The sequence below is a fragment of the Lingula anatina genome, chromosome 7 (genome assembly GCF_051362555.1).
Source record: "Lingula anatina isolate TDL-2025a chromosome 7, LinAna3.0, whole genome shotgun sequence".
In the NCBI taxonomy this organism is placed as follows: Eukaryota; Metazoa; Brachiopoda; class Lingulata; order Lingulida; family Lingulidae; genus Lingula; species Lingula anatina.
Window position 1 is genome coordinate 3,816,396 of NC_141773.1, and position 16,895 is coordinate 3,833,290.

Genomic DNA, 16,895 nt, shown 5'->3' on the forward strand with positions numbered 1-16,895 from the left:
TTACCCAAATTGTTGATCAACTATCAAGACATACTGATATAAAGGTGTCCCTTTTCAGGGTACGGCGACAATTTGGGCAGGTGGACAAGAGTAACCGTATTAGGAGTTCAAAAGAAGGTATGTCAATTATGTACATTATAATTACAATAATAATAGTTGTTATAGTTTATAACACTTTTTTATAAACGAGTATCATCGCCGAATTAAAATCTCAATTTCTTCACTCCCCCCCCCCCCCCAACTCTACCCACCTTACTAAGATTATGCGTGTAGTATTCATGCTTCTCATGCGTCTCCGCGGACAGCGTCTGCACCCACAGCCTATGGTCCATAGTAAGGTGTTTAGGAACGCTTGACTTTCTGAAATATAACCACTTACATGTGCTTCAAATGTGCGTTTGTGCAAATATCGACGGGTAAAGTGCAATTGTTTCTTGTAGATGTAACATGAATAGGCAAAGGAAACGATTGACTGTTAGAGGGTAGAACTTTACAAATTAAACACGACTTTTTAGATTTTAAATCGGGTGTTTACAAAGATTTATGTACGAGCTAGAGCGACAAGTCTACCTTTCCGGTCCCAACTGCGATCGAAACCCCGTGCTCCCAACAAAGGGAATCTGTATACCAGCAAGGTTCAGCACATCCTTTAACAACGGTACGTGCACCTTGGTAAAGTTACGGCCCATACTGAAAGTTGATATGATAGCAATTGACTGCCGTCTGAGGCCTATCAGAGAATGAACAATGCCAACATCAAGCACTGCAATTGTTTTAATGGTCATTTCACAATACTAGGCGCTAATAAATTGATCAATAAAAACATTAACCTTCCAGAGGCGCCCCCTTAAATTGACAAGCCAGGCACTTCGCTAATAGAATAAAAAAGATCGCAGTCAGCATCTGGTTAATTAAAGCATAGCATTGCATAATCACACTTACACATGATTAATCAAATGTAATTACTGAAGAACGTGCTCAAAATATGGTAAATATTATGATCAATAGTCATAGCTATAAGATATTCTATAGGAGATGCTTATTTTGTAAAAAAAAAAAAAAAAAAAAAAAAAAAAAAAAAAAAAAAAGAGAGAGATTATTGAAACAGAAATCGCCAACGTTTTTTCCTTGTTTTTTTGGCCCAAAGATGTCCCAAGATAGAAACCATAACATGTGGATTTATTTATAGAATTTAAACTTACAAAGGAGACACGTTGACCTCAAGCACCCACGGTTTGAGGTTAGCGTCCAAAAGAACGTCGAAGCCAAAGAGTTCATGAACGCTGTATCTGCTCTTTAGGTAGGACTTGGCTGCCTTGCGCATGTCAGCCTCTCCGCTACGATATGTGATCAAACCATATCAATCATATACAGATATGTGATATCAAGACTATACGTGCATGTATAAGATAACTAAGCGAACCACTATGATAACCAAATACATAAACAAGCCACAGATTCAGGCTATACACAGAAAGTTAACCTGCTGCAAAAATCATATCAGTTTGCAAAATGTCAGAAGATTAAACTTACTGTCAGCAGGTCATGCATGGCTGCGCAACAGTTTAAAACGTGCCAAAGTGTTTCCGTCAAACCAATATATCAATTATTTTTTAGATTATTGAAATATCTTTCCAACCCCTCGGACTGTATCAAGCATACAGTATATATTCCTTCTTTGAGTACCCGTTTTGAAAGCAACGGTCAAAGTTTTAGGCTAGATGTTTACCTTATGGTAGTCTTGATAATTATATCTTTTATGTCCTCCCAAACCGGTTTTCGATCTATTCCGTGGTGCCGTTTTAAATATGCCCAAAACGAAGAATACGACCTGCAATTGAATTCATGGAGATCCAGCTTTGTCATATAGTGTCATGGTGTGGTATGCCATGCTATGTCATGCTATGTCATGTTGTATCGTGCCATGTTATATCGTACTTTGCTATGTCATGCTATGTCACGTTATGCTATGTCATGCCCTGTTATGTTATGTTATGTTACGATTGTCATGATACGTTATATCATGTTATGTCATTTTAGAATATGTTATCTTATTCTATGTTACGTTATGCTATGGCATGCTTTATCATGTTTTAACATGTCTTGAATGGTATACCATGTTATGTGCTTTTATGTGATGTGATGTTTTATCATTTCATGTGATGTAAGATTTTTTTATGATAGACATCCTTCAACCATAAAGGGACCCCTTAATTATGTACATTTTAAACATGTATTGAGAACATGTATTGCAACATTGCCGTTTATTTAAACGTTGTCACAAAGCTACTTATAATGGAGGCATTGTCATTTCATTTGAAGTTATTATTACCAAGTGTGTCCTTCTTGCATCTCATGATCGATACGGAAGTCCTTCTTCTTACTATTGACAGCAAAGTTTGTTAAATGTGCGAATTTATTATACACGTTTTTCATGGAAAACCTGAAATCGAAAAAGTTTAACGTGATTGTGGAGATACCCTATGCCAAAACTTCAGTGTAAATTAAGAAAGATTATTACCAGAAAAGCAACCGCCTTCAGCCACCAAGAGTTTCATGAAATGTTATAGATTCGGTAAAGTGCTGATTATCGATGTTTGTTTACATCGAACTTAGAAAACCGGTTAAACACATGATCGACACCCTGGTGGGTTAATTAATTTTCATTTATTAACCAATGTGTGTGTGTGTGTGTGTGTGTGTGTGTGTGTGTGTTTGCTACCATTTGTTTCTTGGACTTTATGTTGTAAAATATGGTGTGCGAAAATGGCTCTCCTTTTGTTGACAATCTCTCTTAGCTGCAGTTTCGACTACTAAAGAATTAAATTATACAAAATATACTCACTTTTCGGAGGCAAATCTAACTAGACCTTCTGAATATAGGTATATCCGTAATGGGTCCACAGAAGTCACTTCCACGTAAATCCGCAAATCGAACTTGTACCCTTTGATGAGGAAAGGGTTCGGGACATACCTTGTGAAATTTCGAAAAAGTGCAATGCAACAAATCATGTTAATAGATTCTCTTAACTCCAATACAGAACACGAGCGTATCTGGGAACCGGGAAAAACACTCGAGCAACAGCGATAACATAGAATTAAAAAACGGATTAAAGTGTACATTTGATGCTTTGATTTGATCTGGAATGATAGTGAGAATTAGAATAATAAAAAATTATCTCTTCAGATACTTATTTGTCATAAAAAGAGAAATCAATGCAGTTCGACAATACACAGGCACCATATATGTCTCAATAGTTTTAGTGCTTATAGCAAACTACTTGCCTTTGTACGACAGCATTTCGGAACCTGTTGGCGTCTTGCCACTTTCGTGTCATATATATTCCAACTGCTTTACTGTAACAGTACTAAGAGCAAGGAGTGAAATGTACGTTACAATACATGATGGCAGTGCAGCATGTTTCATTCAATTAAACAATGAATCAATCAATATTTATTATCGATTCAATTGCCTATTTTACAAAGTCCATTGCAGAAAAATTTCATCGTGGAACAATTGCATGTGCTAACTTATAATCCATTTATAGGAAAGATATGCTGTAATGATAATTTAGAAATCTACAGAAAATGTGTTAAAAGATAAAAGAAAGAAACATTACACAAAGATTAAGACTCAAATGATACCAACTTCAATGGCATACTTAGCAGGCAGCCTTTCGGTGGTCAGTAGATATTTAAAAAGTCGAAAGAGATCATTTAAACAAGTATTTATAGTGCATTTATAGTGCACTGGTTTAATCAGTATAATTGGATCAAATAACAGGCGCCGATTTCATCATTTACCGGTTTGACAATCCAGACATGGTCTTCAGTACTGCTGGGTAAAAACTGTCGAAGCTGGTTGACGTCAGTTGGAAGAAGGAAAGTAGTTGGATAAAAGCCGTATTCCTTTTTTCCGTGAATCAGCGCCATGTTTTGCAAATTCCGCGTCAGTCTGTCTTTGCATCCAATTGTCCAGCTGTCCGGAATGAATGAGAACTGAAAGAAAACTTCCACTAATTGTAAAACATCCAATTCATTCACTTTATTCATTCTACAAAGAGTTAAATCGACAAAATGTATATCATGAAAATGAAATAAATTAATGGCTGTATTTGATCGGCTTTTACTGTCAACTTAGCCTGTCGATATTCAAGAATGATAAGGGGTTGGTGCCAATCGAACTAAACTCAATTCCCCTTTTTTTCTGAAATCATATGGGCTTTTTTTCAGAGATATTTTGATGGTCCATTTCAATTGCAACAGGAAGATTGTATCCCCTAAATATCATTCATTTACCTTCTGCTGTGGTGAGATGTTCAGATAAGATTCCATTTCCCTAGGTTTGAATGCTTTATGAAAATACAACGTCCATTTCTGAACATCTGGAACCATAAAACATACTTTATATACTACAAAACCCTTTCCTTACTTAACCATTGCAGACAGATACAGAAACAGAATGCACGTTTCAATTTGATTTTTTTTCACAGTAAGATGCACTGCTAAGGTAATACGGAACATTTGTTTTTTTTTTTGAAATTGCTCGGATTGGAAAAGATGAGAATTTTCAATTTTGGTATGTTACCTGGATGCTAATTTCATAAAATTGACTCACCTTTTGTAGGTGCGAAACCAACTTTAAAAGCCAGCTCTAAAGCAATATCGCTCCCTTTGTGATAAATAGTCAATAGGCTTCTTATCCGAGGACTCAACATACCAACTGAAGGCAAGGAATGTGACATATAAAAAGAACATATAGAACGAAGTTCAGTTTGGTTCTTCTGTAATGCACTGTAGGTTTTTGTATATATTGTATTGTACGTTCTACAATATTACATTGATATTTCAGTGACTGTGCACCTGCGAGTGTGTATGCATTGTATTAAGTTACACAACTGTACTGATGAAGTGTATCATTTTGTATTTGTAACGTAATGTGCTTTCTGATTCTGTGATGTATTACATGTCTTTGTATGTTTGTATATATTGTAATAGCATGTATTGTATTTGTATATGCTTAATAAAAAAAGGTTTGGTATGTTTTGCACAGAAGAAAAGACAAGTGTGTATGCATTGTTGTCCTCGAAATTTCTAATCTTTTTTAATGTTAACCTTGGTTTTCCTATCTGACCACACAGCATCAAACCGGTTTACCCCCCACAGTTACCAAAGAGCGCATTCAGAATACCGGACTAACAGATCCGCGGATCAAATATGACCGACCCACTTGAATGTTTGTTGCAATAATCCCCCTGGTTAATCTTTTCAGTGTCTAATTGGGAATTAAGCACCAAGCTTTTTAGTGGTTCCCTATATTTGTTCCGGGGACAAGTAAATCCACTGTTGTGAATGTGCTCAAACTCTTTTCGATGGGAATTTTACGTATGTCAGTAAACAACCTCGACCAGCTCACCATCTTCATCCAGCAGCACGAAGTTGATGGTCGGTGGCACGTTTGAGAACAGGCTGGGAGTCAGGGCTGGATGCACGTGGTGTTTTTCTTTATCTTGAGACACCCCAGGCTGAACTCGAACCGTGGTCTTGGGACAAATCTCTGATGGTGTTTCCCGGGTTCCTGTGCCGCCTGGAGTAGTTCCAGTGATTGCTTGTTTCTCACAAACATCATTATCCGGCCCATTTAGTTGGTGGCAATTGTATGCTATGATCAAATTATAAATTTAATGGTTAGTCTTAACAACATGAAGGTGCAGCTTTAAGCCCTTAAGTGGGGGGAAGGTGGGCGTCCGCTCTAGGTCGCTTCTATTGCTTTAGGCACTATGTCACTTCCCAAGACGATAAAAAAGTCTTCCTTTTTTCGAATAATAACCCTCTTTTCAAGACTGAGTGCACTGTCTTAACTTTTCTAAATAAAGTGGGGAGGGAATACCATGTATCACAATTGTCATTTTTAAGCATAAGATCTTTTTTCCCAAAAACAATATTTTGTATTTCCACTATGGAAAACAAAATGTCTTAATATTGACAGCGAAGAGACATCATATTATCATCATCAATTATATTATTGAAAATAAAGCGAGGTTTAATATACTCACTTAACTCGATCTTGTCTGCCGAAATCTGACGAAGAAATTCTATCGTACAAACAAGCAGAATCGTTCTGAAGGCCATCTTAAACTGATAAAGCAGTGTCTTTGCGTAGTAGTCCTTTTTTAATACTCTGCAACTGGGTGGATGTATGTTCATGGAAAAATATGCAGTGATTTAGAAGAATACCAGCAGTATTCAAATTGATTATAGACGTTTATACAGAATTCATCATATGCAGAACCATATGCTTCTGTATATCATGCAATAATGTATTCAGGTTTTAAGGCATTATTCATATCTTGTCATTTCAGGTGAGAGACAGGTTAGGAGGAATAGACGGGGCTATCCCATTTGTCCTTCTTTTAATGCAAACATTCTGTTATCAAGTTTCTTTCTATAATGCAAACTGTTGGTAGCTATAAGTTTGGGAACCCAGTTCAAACATGCTGAAGCATAGACTGGGTTCCCATTCCTAGATCGATCTACAGCATCGCTCCATCTTCTAGCGGTTTCTCGCTAAATTGTTTTCAGCTTAAGCCGCTTAGATGTCTGGCACGCCTACTGAAGCTGCTAAACGATAATTAATTACCCCCTAGCAGCTTCAGTAGGCGTGACAGTCATCTAAGCCTCTTTAGTTGAAAGCAATTTAACGAGAATCTCCTCGGTGATAGATCGATCCACAGTTAGTACGATAGGGTCTGGGAATGGTCCTAAAATTTACGCTAACTGTAATAACTGCAACGATGACATTGCTCCTGGGAACAAAATAACAATGTAATCACAAAATAAAAATCTGAAGTTTTACCCCACCGTGTGAAGTATTGTATAATGATGTGACCTCCAAGTAACTGGTGTTAGCCTTGATGTAGAAACCATAAAGTTATGGAATTAGAATTGTATTGTTGCATTGGCGTTAATAAAAAGTAAGGGGTTGCTACACTGCTACATCTAAGGCACACCACGGGCTGAGAAACTGCTGCACTGCCATCATGTATCGTAACGTACATTTCACTCCTTGCTTAAAAAGTAAAAAAAAAATAACGCATATACAACTGTAAAATATCAGGATGTAGAAACTGTCACATTACCATACTTCAAATGAGCTGCCCCCGTTTTAACTCAAGCTCCCTCATCGCGTGGTCCCATGGTTCGTATGTTGCTAGAACGATGCTGTAGTACCCTTTACCAAGGCGATAGATTGATTTTCACAAGATATTCACAGGTATATCTTTAGATAAATAGAAAGTCATTCTGGCTTTTTGAAATTTTGCCTGCAATATCTGCCACCCTGGTAGAGGGTAATGCAGTAGTACAGTTGACTCGTTTTGCACTTTTGGAATGCTTAAAAATTGAAGCACGTACCTCCTTAAATAGTAGGCCGTGCTTTAATAGATGACGAAAAAAAGACTTATGTATGTTCGTGTTGGTGTGTGTAGGCCCATAGTACAGTGTAGTAGTCTGGAGTCATTGTGTTCCATTGTGGCAGTATAGTCCTGTGCCTCCTAGTACAGTGTAGTAGTCTGGAGTCATTGTGTTCCATTGTGGCAGTATAGTCCTGTGCCTCCTAGTACAGTGTAGTAGTCTGGAGTCATTGTGTTCCATTGTGGCAGTATAGTCCTGTGCCTCCTAGTACAGTGTAGTAGTCTGGAGTCATTGTGATCCATTGTGGCAGTATAGTCCTGTGTCTCCTAGTACAGTGTAGAAGTCTGGAGTCATTGTGTTCCATTGTGGCAGTATAGTCATGTGTCCCCTAGTACAGTGTAGTAGTCTGGAGTCATTGTGTTCCATTGTGGCAGTATAGTCCTGTGCCTCCTAGTACAGTGTAGTAGTCTGGAGTCATTGTGTTCCATTGTGGCAGTATAGTCCTGTGACTCCTAGTACAGTGTAGTAGTCTGGAGTCATTGTGATCCATTGTGGCAGTATAGTCCTGTGACTCCTAGTACAGTGTAGTAGTCTGGAGTCATTGTGTTCCATTGTGGCAGTATAGTCATGTGTCCCCTAGAACAGTGTAGTAGTCTGGAGTCATTGTGTTCCATTGTGGCAGAATAGTCCTGTGCCTCCTAGTACAGTGTAGTAGTCTGGAGTCATTGTGTTCCATTGTGGCAGTATAGTCATGTGTCCCCTAGTACAGTGTAGTAGTCTGGAGTCATTGTGTTCCATTGTGGCAGTATAGTCCTGTGTCTCCTAGTACAGTGTAGTAGTCTGGAGTCATTGTGTTCCATTGTGGCAGTATAGTCCTGTGCCTTCTAGTACAGTGTAGTAGTCTGGAGTCATTGTGTTCCATTGTGGCAGCATAGCCCTGTGTACCATACAAGTACTACTACTTCTATAAGTGTACATGCATGTTTTGTGCAGTTTTATGTTAGTATGTTTAGTATACAGTTTACGATTATGTCTTTATGTATGGATACTTTTATGAATAATGATATGTTGTTTAATTATATATCATTGGTCGTATATTTGCAAAGGGGTATGTGGGATATAACATACTGTCACCCAGGGCGATGTTATTTGACGTACACACCGACAGTACTCGCATTTTACCGAGCCCCCCCCCCCCTTAAGCCGACTACTTTAAGGCGTACCGGTATATCAGCAGGGTCAAATAACATCTCTCGCTATGTATAAGTAACTTACAGTGTCTCACACGGTGGGCACAACATTCACAATAGGCATAAATCCCAATTAAACAACTTTAACAAAGTTTAATTTTGCAATCAAAGTGACTTGTTTTTATTCCCAAGAACACTGTCAAGGTAGCACTTATGGCAGTTAGTTGAAATCATGCTTCAACATGTTTGAACTGGCGGCACAGCGACTCCAGAATGTCCCTCCCTGCCTCTTGGTTGTCATGGAAACGGCTGATCCACTGGTGAAGAAGTAGGTTGTAGTACCTAGAAGACATCATTTTACGACATTAACGAGAGTCGAATAAATAAATAAATAAATAAATAAATATAAAAAACAGTCCGTTGTTTGTAGGCCTGCAGCCTGTAATTTAAAAGGTTTGGGGAGGAGGTCTTTTTTCTGAAAAAGAGGCCCTTTTACCAACAACCTACGTGTAACTAGATAAATGATAAATACTTAATCCGGGAAAAGGGGCGGTTCATTCGACCCCCCCCCCCCCCCCCCCCCCACAACAACCCTGGCTGCGGCTCTGGTATTCCTACAATGATATTTTATTGAATACTTGTGTCTCTCCACTTTTTACGGAATTAATGCATCACTTTTAGTATTATTTTGATGTAAGATTATATATAATGAAAATCCGTTTGAGGAAATCGTTTTAATAAAAAATAAATATCATTGACGCCGAAGACTAATCTATTTGAAAACTTCTGATTTAAAAGGTCGAAGAGTAAAACTTTCTTGACCTTGGTTGTTCAAAGAATCGTAGGAATGTCCCGGTATCTGGACCAGGAAATATTCTTTCAAACTGTCCCTTTCTGTTGTCTTCGTCTATTGTTTCTATCAGCATCCGCACGTCATCTGCCGTCAGGTTGTCTAATATGGTTTGTTGTTGGGTCTTGTCAATATAAAGAAAAAGTGTTTGCTTCTTTAGTTTATAGGGTAAAGATGAGTGTGTAGTTTTTACCCAAAGTGCTGATCAACGAGGCTTATTGATATGAAAGAGATCCACTTTCAGAGTACTGTGAGAAAATTTGGGAAGGTGGACAAGATTAACCATATTAGGAGTTCAAAAGCTTAAAAGGAAGTATGTCAATTATGACCATTATAATAACAGTAAAAATAGCCGTATAAATGTTAATATCGAATTAAAATCTTCTCCCCCTCCCCAACCCCAACTCTTCCCCAACTCTACCCACCTCACTAAGACTTTGCGTGTAGTATTCATGCTTCTTATGCGTCTCCGCGGACAGCGTCTGCACCCACAGCCTATGGTCCATAGTAAGGTGTTTAGGAACGCTTGACTTTCTGAAATATAACCACTTACATGTGCTTCAAATATGCGTTTGTGTTAATATCGACGGGTAAAGTGCAATTGTTTCTTGTAGATGTAACATGAATAGGCAAAGGAAACGATTGACTGTTAGAGGGTAGAACTTTACAAATTAAACATGACTGTTTAGATTTTAAATCGGGTGTTTACAACGATTTATGTACGAGCTAGAGCGACAAGTCTACCTTTCCGGTCCCAACTGCGATCGAAACTCCCTGTTCCCCAGAAAAGGAACCTGTATACCAGCAAGGTTCAGCACATCCTTTAACAACGGTACGTGTACCTTGGTGAAGTTACGGTCCATACTGAAAGTTGATATGAATGCAATTGACTGCCGTCTGAGGCCTATCAGAGAATGAACAATGCCATCATCAAGCACTGGAATTGTTTTAATGGCCATTTCATAATACTAGGCGCTAATGAATTGATCAATAAAAACATTAACCTTCCAGAGGCGCCCCCTTAAATTTACAAGCCAGGCACTTCGCTAATAGTAGAAAAAAGATCGCAGTCAGCATCTGGTTAATGAAAGCATAGCATTGCATCATCACACTTACACATGATTAATCAAATGTAATTACTGAAGAACGTGCTCAAAATATGGTAAATATTATGATCAATAGTCATAGCTATAAGATATTCTATTGGAGATGCTTATTCTGTAAAAAAAAAAAGAGAAAGAAAAGAGATATTAATGAAACAGAAATCGCCAACGTTTTTCTTTCCTTTTTTTTTTGGCCCAAAGATGGCCCAAGATAGAAACCATAACATGTGGATTTATTTATAGAATTCTCACTTACAAAGGAGACACGTTGACCTCAAGCACCCACGGTTTGAGGTTAGCGTCCAAAAGAACGTCGAAGCCAAAGATTTCATGGACGCTGTATCTGCTCTTTAGGTAGGACTTGGCTGCCTTGCGCATGTCAGCCTCTCCGCTACGATATGTGATTAAACCATAATCATATATAGATATCCGATATCAAGACTATACGTACTTGTATGAGATAATTGAGCGAACCGCTATGATAGGCAAGCTACTGTTTCAGGCTATACACAGAATGTTAACCTGCTGCGAAAATCAATTTACAAAATGTCAGAAGATTCAACTTATGGTCAGCAGGTTATGCACGGCTGCGCAACGGTTAAGAAACGTGCCAAAATATTTCTGTCAAACCAATATATCAATTTTTTAAATTATCGAAATACCTTTCCAACCCCTCGGACTGCATCAAGCATACAGTATATATTCCTTCTTTGAAGACCCGTATTGAAAGAAACGGTCACAGTTTAAGGCCAGATGTTTACCTTATGATAGTCTTGATAATTATTTCTTTTACATCCTCCCAAACCGGCTTTCGATCTATTCCGTGGTGCCGTTTTAAATATGCCCAAAACGTAGAATACGACCTGCAATGGAATTCATGGAGACCCAGCTTTGTCATATAGTGTCATAGTGCGGCATGCCATGCTATGTCATGCTATGTCATGTTATGCTATGTCATGTTATGCTATATTATGTTACGCCTGTCATGATACGTTATATCATGTTATATCATTTTAGAATATGTTATCTTATTCTATGTTACGTTATGCTATGGCATGCTTTATCATGTTTTAACCGTAAAAGGTATACCATGTTATGTGCTTTTATGTGATGTGATGTTTTATCATTTCATGTGATATAAGATGTTTTTATGATAGACATCCTTCAACCATAAAGGGACCCCTTAATTATGTACATTTTAAACATGTATTGAGAACAAGTTCATTAAAAGTTCATTAAAACCGATGAAACATTACTGTTTATTTTTAAAAAACGTTGTCACAAAGCTACATATAATTTAGGAATTGTCATTTCATTTGAGTTATTCTTACCAAGTGTGTCCTTCTTGCATCTCATGATCGATACGGAAACCGTTCTTCTTACTATTGACAGCAAAGTTTGTTAAATGTGCGAATTTATTATTGACGTTCTTCATGGAAAACCTGAAATCGAAAAAGTTAAACGTGATTGTGGAGATAACCTTTGCCAAAACTCCAGTGTAAATTAAGGAAGATTACTGCCAGAAAAGCAACCGCTTTCAGCCACCAAGAGTTTGATGAAATGTTATAGATTCGGTAAAATGCTGATTATCGATGTTTGTTTACATCGAACTTAGAAAACCGGGTAAACACATGATCGACACCCTGGTGGGTTAATTAATTTTCATTTATTAACAAATGTGTGTGTGTGTGTGTGTGTGTGTGTGTGTGAGTGTGTGTGTTTGCTGCCATTTGTTTCTTGGACTTAATGTTGTAAAATATGGTGTGCGAAAATGGCTCTCCTTTTGTTGACAATCTCTTTTAGCTGCAGTTTCGACTACTAAAGAATTAAATTATACAAAATATACTCACTTCTCGGAGGCAAATCTAACTAGACCTTCTGGGTATAGGTATATCCGTAATGGGTCCACCGAAGTCACTTCCACGTAAATCCGCAAATCGAACTTGTACCCTTTGATGAGGAAAGGGTTCGGGACATACCTTGTGAAATTTCGAAAAAGCGCAAAGCAACAAATCATGTTAATAGATTCTTTATACAGATACACGAGCGTATCTGGGAACCGGGAAAAACACTCGAGCAACAGCGATAACATAGAATTAAAAACGGGTTACAGTGTACATTTTGATGCTTTTAATTGGTCTGGAATGATAGTGAGAATAAGAATAATAAAACATTATTTCTTCAGATAGTCATTTGTCATAAAAAGAGAAATCAATGCAGTTCGACAACACCCAGCCACCATTGTCTCAATAGTTTTAGTGCTTATAGCACACTACTTGCCTTTGTGCGACAGCATTTCGGTACTTGTTGGCGTCTTGCCACTTTCGTGTCATATATATTCCCGCTGCTTTACTGTAACAGTACTTTAAGCAAGGAGTGAAATGTATGTTACGATACATGATGGCAGTGCAGCATGTTTCATTCAATTAAGCAATGAATCAATCAGTATTTATCGATTTAATGGCCTATTTTACAAAGCCCATTGCAGAAAAATTTCATCGTGGAACAATTGCATGTGCTAACTTATAATCCATTTATAGGAAAGATATGCTGTAATGATAATTTAGAAATCTACAGAAAATGTGTTAAAAGATAAAAGAAAGAAACATTTCACAAAGTTTAAGGCTCAAATGATACCAACTTCAATGACATACTTAGCAGGCAGCCTTTCGGTGGTCAGCAGATTTTTAAAAAGTCGATAGAGATAATTTAAACTGGTGCACTGGTTTAATCAGTATAATTGGATCAAATAACAGGCGCCGATTTCAACATTTACCGGTTTGACAATCCAGACATGGTCTTCAGTGCTGCTGTGTGAAAACTGTCGAAGCCCGTTGACATCAGTGGGAAGAACGAAGGTAGTTGGATAAAAGTCGTATTCCTTTTTCCCGTGAATCAGCGCCATGTTTTGCAAATTCCGCGTCAGTCTGTCTTTGCATCCAATTGTCCAGCTGTCCGGAATGAATTTGAACTGAAAGAAAAACTTCCACTAATTGTAAAACATCCAATTCATTGACTTTATTCATTCTACAAAGAGTTAAATTGACAAAATGTATATCGTGAAAATGAAATAAATTAATGGCTGTATTTGATCGCCTTTTACTGTCAACTTAGCCTGTCGATATTCAAGGATGGTTAGGGGTTGATGCCAATCGAACTAGACTCAATTCCCCTTTTTTCTGAAATCATATGGGCTTTTTTTTCAGAGATATTTTGATGGTCCATTTCCATTTCCATTGTATCCCCTAAACATCCTTAATTTACCTTCTGCTGCGGTGATATGTTCAGAAAAGATTCCACTTCCCTGGGTTTAAATGGTTCATGAAAATACATCGTCCAGTTTTGAGTATCTGGAACCATAAAACATACTTTATATATTACAAAAGACTTTCCTTACTTAACAATTACAGACAGATACGGAAACCGAATGCATGTTTCGATTCATTTTTTTTTTTTTTCATAGTAAGACCCCATTCCCAGAGATTAGATGGATCCAACTAGATCGGCCTAACTCCCTGGGGGGTCACGCTAACTAGCTGTCAGCCGAGCGGGCACGAAAGTTAATTACCCCCTTACAGCTTGTAGTAGGCGGGACGGACATTTAAGCCAGATTATCTAACAGTAATCTAGTGAGACTCCCAACAGGGACAGATCAATCTAAAATCTATGGGATTGCGCCCTAAGATGCACTGCTAAAGTAATGCAGAGCATTTTTTTTCTTGAAATTTTCAATTTTGTTATGTAACCTGGATGCTAATTTCATAAACTTAACTCACCTTTTGTAGGCGCGAAACCAACTTTAAATGCCAGCTCTAAAGCAATATCGTTCCCCTTGTGATAAACAGTCAATAGGTTTCTTATCCGAGGACTCAACATATCAACTGAAGGCAAGGAATGTGAAAGATAAAAAGAACATATAGATCGAAGTTCAGTTTGTAATGCACTGTTGGTTTTTGTATATATTGTATTGTACGTATTACAATATTATATTAATATTTCAGTGACTGTGCACCTGTGAATGTGTATGTATTGTATTAAGTTACACAACTGTACTGATGTAGTGTATCTTTTTGTATTTGTAACATAATGTGCTTTCTGTTTCTGTGATGCATTGCATGTTTTTGTATGTTTATATATATATTGTAATGTGTTGTATTGTGTTTGTATATGCTTAATAAAAAAAATGGTTTGGTATGTTTTGCACAGAAGAAAAGACAACAAGTACGTTTCTGTCCATGAAATTTCTAATCTTTTTTTATGTTAACCTTGGTTTTCCTTCCTGACCACACAGCATCAACCCGTTTTACCCCCCACAGTTACCAAAGAGCGCATTCAGAATACCGGACTAACAGACCCGCGGATCAAATATGATCGACCCAATTGAATGCTTGTTGCAATAATCCCCTTGGTTAATCTATTAAGTGTCTAATTGGGAATAAAGCGCCCAGCTTTTTAGTGGTTCTCCATATTTGATCCGCGGACAAGTAAGTCCACGTACTGTTGTGAATGTGCTCAAATTCTTTTCGATGGGAATTTTACGTATGTCAGTAAACAACCTCGACCAGCTCACCATCTTCATCCGGCAGCACGAAGTTGATGGTCGGTGGCACGTTTGAGAACAGGCTGGGAGTCAGGGCTGGATGCACATGGTGTTTTTCTTCATCTGGATATTCCTCAGGCTGAACTCGAACCGTGGTCCTGGGACAACTCTCTGATGGTTTTTCCCGGGTTCCTGTGCCGCCTGGAGTAGTTCCAGTGATTGCTTGTTTCTCACAAACATCATTATCCTGCCCATTTAGTTGGTGGCAATTGTATGCTATGCTCAAATTATAAATTTAATGGTTAGTCTTAACAACATGAAGGTGCAGCTTTAAGCCCTTAGGTGGGGGGGGGGGGGGGGAAGGTGGGCGTCCGCTCTGGGTCGCTTCTATTGCTTTAGGCACTATGTCACTTCCCAAGACGATAAAAAAATCTCCCTTTTTTCGAAAAATAACTCTTTTCAAGACTGAGTGCACTGTCTTAACTTTTCTAAATAAAGTGGGGAGGGAAAACCCTGTATCACAATTGTCATTTTCAAGCATAGGGGCTTTTTCCCCAAAACAATATTTCGTATTCATAATAATGACATTTTCACACTTCATTGGTATTTCGATATGAAAAACAAAATGGTTTAATATAGGCACCAAAGAAACATCATGTCAATCATATTATTGACAATAAAGCGAGGTTTAATATACTCACCTAACTCGATCTTATCTGCCGAAATCTGACACAGAAATCCTATCATACAAACAAACAGAATCACTCTGAAGGCCATTTGAAACTGACATAAAGTACTGGTGTAGCAGTCTTCTGTAATACTCTGCAGTTGGGTGGATGTATGTTCATGGAAAAATATGCAGTGTTTAAAAAGAATACCAGCAGCATGCAAAATTAGCCGTAGAAGTTTATACAGAATTCATCATATGCAGCACCATATCATGCAATAATGTGTTCAGGTTTTAAGGCGATCTACATATCTTGTCGTTTCGGGTTAGAGACAGGTCAGGGGGTATAGAGGGCAGGGGCGGATCCAGGATAATTTGAAGGGGGGCTCCGAGGATCCGAAGCCGACCCCCCTCCCTTGGCGTATGGTTCGGGACAAGCTGAAGGGCCCCGAAAAAAAATGGTGTTGTAGAGGGCGAACGGTGCCATTTGGCACGGTTTGGAACTATTATTCAGCTAGTCAAAATTCAGGACCCCCTTTGCCCCCCTAAATCCGCCATTGGAGGGGGGTGCTATCCCAGCTGCCGCTCTTGAATCCAAACATTTTATATCAACTTTCCTTCTATAATACAAACCGTTGGTAGCTATAACCAGCTCCATGGAGCTATGAGAGGCACCGATTGTTAGCTTAGAGTTATTGGGGTCACAGCCAAAAAAATTAACGTCGGTGAATTAATTCTGTTTCAATATTATCTCTTCTTTTCTACAAACAAGCATCACGTATTATATAAACATGTATCTTACAGCCATTAGTTTTGATCACAATATTTATATTTTCAGCACGTTATTCAGGAATTATATTATCTTTATCATATGTAGCCTATATTTAGTTGGGTAATGACGCAATACGATACTTTAACAAGATGTTGACTGGCCCGGGCCTTGTGAATACTATTGGCGAAGTGCCTTGCGTGTCAATTAAAGGGGGAGCTACTGGGAGGTTAAAGTTTTTATTTGTCAAATTTAGCGACTAATATTATGGAAACTTCCTCAAAAACAGCCCCAATGCTCGCCTCCGGCACTGCTCTTACTCTGATAGGCCTCAGACTGCAGCATATTGCTTCGAGTCGCTGC

General features: G+C 38.2%; 4 protein-coding genes across 4 annotated transcripts; all 4 read right to left on the reverse strand.

Annotated features, from left to right (window-relative positions):
* LOC147760636 (tubulin polyglutamylase ttll-4-like) lies at nt 1-1,811 on the reverse strand. The gene is made up of 5 exons (XM_087017085.1): nt 1,730-1,811; nt 1,203-1,337; nt 571-690; nt 257-360; nt 1-20 (listed from the first exon to the last, which is right to left on the reverse strand). Exons 2-5 carry the CDS (start codon nt 1,322-1,324, stop codon nt 1-3), a joined length of 366 nt encoding a protein of 121 aa, XP_086873211.1. The 5' UTR covers nt 1,325-1,337; nt 1,730-1,811.
* A 1,449-nt stretch (nt 1,812-3,260) lies between these two features.
* LOC106157798 (tubulin monoglutamylase TTLL4-like) lies at nt 3,261-4,720 on the reverse strand. The gene is made up of 4 exons (XM_087016512.1): nt 4,619-4,720; nt 4,300-4,385; nt 3,805-3,999; nt 3,261-3,368 (listed from the first exon to the last, which is right to left on the reverse strand). Exons 1-4 carry the CDS (start codon nt 4,716-4,718, stop codon nt 3,261-3,263), a joined length of 489 nt encoding a protein of 162 aa, XP_086872638.1. The 5' UTR covers nt 4,719-4,720.
* A 3,877-nt stretch (nt 4,721-8,597) lies between these two features.
* On the reverse strand, nt 8,598-12,836 carry LOC106157799 (tubulin monoglutamylase TTLL4-like). Its single transcript, XM_087018660.1, has 8 exons — nt 12,407-12,836; nt 11,888-11,998; nt 11,318-11,419; nt 10,813-10,947; nt 10,198-10,317; nt 9,879-9,987; nt 9,426-9,577; nt 8,598-8,945 (listed from the first exon to the last, which is right to left on the reverse strand). Exons 1-8 carry the CDS (start codon nt 12,646-12,648, stop codon nt 8,834-8,836), a joined length of 1,083 nt encoding a protein of 360 aa, XP_086874786.1. The 5' UTR covers nt 12,649-12,836; the 3' UTR covers nt 8,598-8,833.
* LOC147760637 (tubulin monoglutamylase TTLL4-like) lies at nt 12,812-15,873 on the reverse strand. Its single transcript, XM_087017086.1, has 6 exons — nt 15,854-15,873; nt 15,127-15,377; nt 14,333-14,437; nt 13,821-13,906; nt 13,333-13,527; nt 12,812-12,919 (listed from the first exon to the last, which is right to left on the reverse strand). The coding sequence occupies exons 1-6, from the start codon at nt 15,871-15,873 to the stop codon at nt 12,812-12,814; spliced, it is 765 nt and encodes a 254-aa protein (XP_086873212.1).
* Between the last annotated feature and the right edge of the window lie 1,022 nt (nt 15,874-16,895).

Excerpts from the sequence above, each read along its gene's own strand:
- LOC147760636 (XM_087017085.1), bottom strand. The coding sequence starts at position 1,324 with ATGCGCAAGGCAGCCAAGTCCTACCTAAAGAGCAGATACAGCGTTCAT. Across the intron at positions 361-570 it reads TCGCAGTTGGGACCGGAAAG|AAAGTCAAGCGTTCCTAAAC; the intron begins GTAGACTTGTCG and ends GTTATATTTCAG. Across the intron at positions 21-256 it reads ATACTACACGCATAATCTTA|TTGATCAACAATTTGGGTAA; the intron begins GTAAGGTGGGTA and ends ATGTCTTGATAG.
- LOC106157798 (XM_087016512.1), bottom strand. The coding sequence starts at position 4,718 with ATGTTGAGTCCTCGGATAAGAAGCCTATTGACTATTTATCACAAAGGG. Across the intron at positions 4,000-4,299 it reads ACATCTCACCACAGCAGAAG|TTCTCATTCATTCCGGACAG; the intron begins GTAAATGAATGA and ends GTTTTCTTTCAG. Across the intron at positions 3,369-3,804 it reads ATGTCTGGATTGTCAAACCG|TACTGTTACAGTAAAGCAGT; the intron begins GTAAATGATGAA and ends CCTTGCTCTTAG.
- LOC106157799 (XM_087018660.1), bottom strand. The coding sequence starts at position 12,648 with ATGTTATCGCTGTTGCTCGAGTGTTTTTCCCGGTTCCCAGATACGCTC. Across the intron at positions 10,948-11,317 it reads ATTATCAAGACTATCATAAG|CGGAGAGGCTGACATGCGCA; the intron begins GTAAACATCTGG and ends CACATATCGTAG. Across the intron at positions 9,578-9,878 it reads ACACGCAAAGTCTTAGTGAG|ACCCAACAACAAACCATATT; the intron begins GTGGGTAGAGTT and ends TATATTGACAAG.
- LOC147760637 (XM_087017086.1), bottom strand. The coding sequence starts at position 15,873 with ATGGCCTTCAGAGTGATTCT. Across the intron at positions 13,528-13,820 it reads ACATATCACCGCAGCAGAAG|TTCAAATTCATTCCGGACAG; the intron begins GTAAATTAAGGA and ends TTTTTCTTTCAG. Across the intron at positions 12,920-13,332 it reads ATGTCTGGATTGTCAAACCG|TACTGTTACAGTAAAGCAGC; the intron begins GTAAATGTTGAA and ends CCTTGCTTAAAG.